This window comes from Merops nubicus, unplaced genomic scaffold, assembly GCF_000691845.1.
Source record: "Merops nubicus isolate BGI_N331 unplaced genomic scaffold, ASM69184v1 scaffold38798, whole genome shotgun sequence".
In the NCBI taxonomy this organism is placed as follows: domain Eukaryota; kingdom Metazoa; phylum Chordata; class Aves; order Coraciiformes; family Meropidae; genus Merops; species Merops nubicus.
This window is the reverse complement of record NW_008628479.1, coordinates 1-5,817: the sequence shown is the minus strand read 5'-3', so window position 1 is coordinate 5,817 and position 5,817 is coordinate 1. Positions and strand designations below refer to the sequence as shown.

General features: G+C 50.6%; 1 protein-coding gene across 1 annotated transcript; it reads right to left on the bottom strand.

Moving 5' to 3' along the window:
• Nucleotides 1-3,410: 3,410 nt before the first annotated feature.
• Nucleotides 3,411-5,635, bottom strand: LOC103779036 (glycerol-3-phosphate dehydrogenase, mitochondrial-like; the record flags this gene model as incomplete). The annotated part of the gene is made up of 5 exons (XM_008946651.1): nt 3,411-3,509; nt 3,635-3,713; nt 3,805-3,917; nt 4,940-5,098; nt 5,504-5,635. Coding segments are annotated over 5 exons (582 nt in total), but the record flags the coding sequence as incomplete, so codon positions are not given.
• Between the last annotated feature and the right edge of the window lie 182 nt (nt 5,636-5,817).

Here is a 5,817-nt window from a genome sequence, read left to right as displayed (position 1 = left end):
CAGCCCCACCCCAGGCTCTGCGGGGCCCCCGAGGGGTGCGGCACAGCCCACCCACCACACAGCTTCTGCTTCCCCTGTGGAATTCCTCCTGAGACCTGGAGGATGTCACCACCAGGAGAGCTCCACTCCTCAGCTGCTGCTGCCCCTGGACCACGTTCTTTCCCAGGCACCTGCCCTCCTTTGTGGGGACAGTGCACTTGACTTCCACAATTCTTTCAAATCCAAATTCCTTTATAGACTTTTAAAACTAATTTGCTTTTAAGTCCTTGAAACTGGGCTCGGCTCTATCTTAACGAACACACACTAGTGCTAAGATTTTAGTTAATTATTTTTTATCCCATGGATAAAGTCAGCATTAGACTCAAAATTACATGCAGTCAGCTTCTCAAAGACTACCAGGGAAAGCCACTGGCACTTAGAAAATGCAATTTCTTACTCCCACCGAGTGCTAAGAATCCTTCAGCTTTCTCCCCTTCCATAGGAAAATCTATTAATTATATCTGCAGCTGGACCTATGCAAATGTGGGATCAACCCTGTCAAAGCTGGAACAGCATCTGGGAGGGGAAGAGAGAGAAGGGAACCCCCCTGTGCTTCCCAGAGCCAGCCGAGGCTGGAGAAGCCTCCCTGAAAGAGGATAGGCTGAGAGCCCTGGGGCTGTGCAGCCTGGAGAAGACTCAGAGGGGATCTGAGCAATGCTCCTCAGCATCTGAAGGATGGGGCCAAGAGGCTGGGGGCAAACCAGCCAGGACAAGGGGCAACGGGCACCAGCTGGAACCCAGGAGGTGCCACCTGAGCAGGGGGAAAAAAATATTTCCTGTGAGGGTGGCAGAGCCTGGAGCAGAGAGGCTGTGGAGTACTTGGGGGCTGTGGAGATTCCAAACCCACCTGGCTGTGACCCTGGGCACCCTGCTGTGGGTGACCTGCTGGAGCAGGGGGTTGGATGAGATGATCTCTGAGGTCCCTTCTGATCTCCACCACACTGGGATTCTGTGATCTGAAGGTGTTTTGATTACCCTGTGCAGCCCTGAGGCAGGTGATGGAGATGGACCAGCAGCAGTTTAAGAGCAGTAGCTATGCCCAGCAAGAGAAGTCCTGGCTTGGATCAGCACTGGTGTGGCCAGCAGGAGCAGGGCAGGATCATCCCCCTGGACTCAGCACTGGGGAGGCTGCACCTCAAATCCTGAGGTCAGTTTTGGGCCCCTCACTCCAAGAAGGACCTTGAGGGGCTGGAGCGTGGCCAGAGAAGGGCAACGAAGCTGCTGGGGAAGGGTCTAGAGGCCAAGTGTGGGGAGGAGCAGCTGAGGGAGCTGGGGGTGCTGAGCCTGGAGCAAAGGAGGCTCAGGGGAGACCTTCTGGCTCTGCACAGCTCCTGACAGGAGCCTGGAGCCAGGGGGGGGTCGGGCTCTGCTCCCAAGGGACAGGGCAAGAGGCAATGGGCTCAAGTTGCCCCAGGGGAGGCTGAGGTTTGACTTGAGGAACAATTTGTTCCCTTCAAGTGTTGTGGAGGCCTGTGCCAGGCTGCCCAGGGCAGTGGTGGAGTCCCCACCCCTGGAGGGGTTTCCAAGCCGTGGAGATGTGGTGTGAGGGACACGGGGCAGTGGGGACCTGGCAGGGCTGGGGGAGGGTTGGACTGGTTGATCTTGAAGGTCTTTTCCAACCTAAACCCTCCTATGCTTCTAGGATTACTTGAGTTCCAGCTGCCACCTGCAGCTGGCTGAAGGGAAGCCCCTGGCCCTGCTCAGCCCCCCAGGAGCAGCCCCCTGGCACGGCCTGTCCCTGTGTTTGGATGGAAACACAGTGTCTGCACGTGGCTGCCCACAGGCACTTCGTGGCAGAACACCACTGCCTGCAAGTTTTCAGAGAGCAAACACAAAAGTATTGGGAACTGACTTAACAGACCCATTAAAAATACAAATTAAATAAACATCTTATGTATTTTGTTCCTTCCATGGCAACCTCCTGCTAATTTTATTAGTGCACTTCCTCCTCAGCCCCCTGCCTGCTGCTCCTGGCCCTGGCAGCAGGAGGTGTGGAGCACCAGGGATGGTCCCTAGTGCTGAGTGTTTGGATTGCACTTGGAAGTGTCCAGGAGAAGCCAGGAGCCACAGGGCTACTGTGAAACCACCTCACAACAGGGACTTGCCTTTTGTACCTTACAGACATTATGACTTTGTGCAGGCAACCCCTAATGAGGCCGTTTGACACACTGAAATAAAACCCCAAAGAACCACCACAACACCCACAGAGGAGATAATGACTGGTGGTTAAAACTTCCTAACCACAACGTGTGCAAACTAACCAAAGAGAGGGAATGGTGGTTTCCCTCCCCCTAATGAGAAGCTTCCCCTGCAAAGGGATGTAAGAGGGAGACCCTTCCAATAGCCAGCAAAGCATCTCAGATTTTCTCTCATCTTGGAACACAAAATCAGAAACTCCCAAGGCCCTTCTTGTTTCTTTGCCCCTCACAGTTTGGTGTTTTGTTTTGGTTTTTTTTTTACTCCCCTTCCTGAAAGTGCATTTCAGTTTCCCAGCTAAATTGCTGCTTTTTAGGCAAATAAATAGTCCTTTTTTCTAATGCTGGACACAACCTGTGAAAATTTTCTGCATTTAGATTCAACAATGCTGCTCTTATCTACAGCTCATCTCGAGAGAGACAATTACCATTTCCTTTGCCTTGATCTTGTTTGTTTAACTTGACACAGTGAAGAAAGGGCTGACATTGACCAAAATCCCCAGCATTAATTTATCTCATGTTCAGCATTCATCATTGCCAGCAGGCAGGGGAGCCGTGGCAGTCACTCCACACTCCAGCCAGGAGCAGCCCCAGGGGCCGGGGGGTGCCCGGGGAGCTGAGCAGGGCCGGGCAGGGCAGGTCTGGGCTCTGGCAAAGGGCTGTGGGTGGAGCCTGCTCCTCACAGACTGACACCACGTCAGCCCCTCCCGCACTGACAATGGCACTCTGTGGGATGGGTGTGTTTAACCACAGGGTCGTTCTTTAAAATATTCAAACTACTTTAGAAGCTACTCATCCCTTAACAGAGCCAGCAAAACGTGGCTGTGCGTAACCCTGGACAGCTGTATCCTTCTGAACACACCTAAGCAGCTTTTCTGTGTTAAAAAAAGGCAAATTCAGGTCCGTACTGTGCTGTGGGACAGTGTAAATCAGACCTGTTCTTCGGGTCTCATTGTTTCTGCACGTGGGGAAAAAAAAACCACCTTGAATTTCAGAGCTGCTTGAGGAGAGCTCAGCAGTCGCTGACCTCGTGATCTGGCAGATAACAGCAGCACTGCAGCTGTGCCCAGGCAACACCCGCCTGGTCCCCAGCCCTTCAGCACAGAGGGACAAAAATCAAACACCTAGGCCGTGCTCCATCAGCTACAGCTTCTCTTGTGAGGATGAAACACCCACCTGCAAAAACTCGTTGAGCTCCACCTGCCCGTTTTTGTTCAGATCCACTTCATTCAGGATCTCGTGGAGTGTGTTTTCAGCAATCTGCACGCTGATGCTCTGGACAAAAGCAGAAGGAGCACAGGAGTGTGTCAGCTGGGCTGCTCAGCACTGCTCCTGCCACACTCATGAAATTTAGATAAGAAGCTCAGAAAGGAAACTGAAAGAACACAAGGAAACGTTACCTGCAAGACACGCTGCACATCCAGGATGGTAATAAACCCTTTCTTCTCCTTGTCAAACATGTGGAATCGCTTCTTGTACCTGCGAGATAAGGATTATCAGTGGGGAAACTTCACTCTGAATGGCAGGTATTAATTCCCAGCAGCACAGGGAACTCTTTTACTTTACTCACCTTTCAATATCTGAAGGTGCTAGACTGATTTCAGAGCTGTCTGTTAATTGATCTGATTTTACTTTGTAGCCCATTTCGTAATAGAGAAATTTCTTAGCAGCCTCAAGTTCTTCCTAGAACAAAAAAAACAGAAAAGCTGTCTGAGGAATAGCAAGTTCTTCCACAAGCCTTTGTAATGGAGTATTTATTAGCTTCTTCCACTTAACTAGAATTTATCTGAGGTCCAAGAATCAGGCAGACAGTAGCTGAGAAGTATTTAAAAAATAAATTTAGCTTAGGCACTTTTTAGCCTTGAAAAGAGATATCAAGTCTAGTAAAGACTTCTAACTAGTGTGGAGACACTTCTGGGGTCCTACCACACCTTTGGTCACAGGAGGGGCACCTTCTGATTTCATGAGGAACGGCCCTTGCAGGTCAGGCCTGTGAAAGGCCCCTTCACCCACAGCTGCTCCCCCGGCTGCAGGGGGCGCTCAGGAACTACAGGGGTTCACAGACCCATGGGAAAGACCAGGAGGATTTTCCAGAAGAAACCTCCATGGACACTCAGGGAATGCAGAACCTGCCTCGCTGGCGTCCAAGAGCTCACACGAGCACCCAGCACTTGTCAACTTCCACAGAATCACAGAATTGCTTTGATTGGAACAGACCTTTAAGATGACCCTGCCCAGTAATTCTGGACAACAAAGAACTGGGCAAGGGACTGGAACAATGACCACAAACATTGACTCAGGTCAGAGAATGGTGCAACCTCAGCAGCATCACATCTCAAAAGACACAGCAGACAAAAAGGAGGGACACGGGTTCCCAGATCCTCCTTTTCTGAGGCAGACCTGTTGAAAAGTGCCACTAAAGAAAATAACTGAAGGGGACTAGGACAGTAATATCAAAGCCTACTTCCACTTTTAAAGCTGGGGAACACCAGGATAAAGACTTTCACTTTCCCCTTCGCCTCCTGGCCGATGCCAACTCATTTCACAGCTATTCTGATAAAATCCTTACAACAAACAGGCCAAGTGAATCATCCTCTCAGGGAGAAAGCATCACTTGAAGTTTTCTATTCGGCTAATTTACATCGTTAACATGGAAACCGCTTAGGGAAAACAAACCAGTCTCAGATGAAAAGGGCCCTTTGTACCTTCTTTTTCTGCTCACTCCAGTTGAGTTCCTTCCCCATGATGTCCACGATCCTTGGCAGGGCCTCCTCTGCAGCCTGCACGTTGAGGAAGGCCAGGCGGGTGCGGCGGGAGATGATGTCCACGGCGGTGCGGGCGTACTCCTTCACCCCATACACCACCTGTGGGGAGGGCAGGGCAGCAGGGCTGGGCACAGCACGGGCACCCTGTGCCACCCACCGCCCCAGGGGGCTGCCTCTGCCAGGAGAACCCTCCCAGCCAGCAGCAGGGTCTGAAAGGCTCCCTTTCATTTTGTAACGTGGAGCTGGGATGGAGTGTGCATATACACATAGGAGATAAAACCCACACGCTATGTAATGATTAAATGATATATAAATATATTAATACCTGTATAGGTGAACACAGAAATAAAGCATGCTCTGAGGAGGGGGAGAAAGAACAGAAAGAACAGGACCTCACCAAAGGAAAGGGCTATGAGGATGTTCTACAGAGCAAGATGCACCTACTCGAGAGCCTGTTTATCCCAGGAAGAGAACCACAGGACATCGGGCAGTTTTTCCACATACCTCAGCTTCTATATAAGGGAATTCAGACACAAGACGTTTCCCAACGATAGGCCATCTCTTTCCTGTAACTTGGGCTATTTTAGCCACCTCAAAAGCCTTGTCACCATATGTTGAAGCCAGATGCTGAGCCACCTATGGAGATGAAAACAAATTCAATCTTCTTTCGGAAGCACATAGACACGTGTTCTCCTTGTCAATTCTCTTATCACCAATAACAATTAAGGCAGAAGAGATTTTGATTGTGTGAGGGGAAACTACGTGTGTGGTGAAGGGGTTAAACCAGCACTGGTTCTGCATCTGGGTCAAGGCAATCC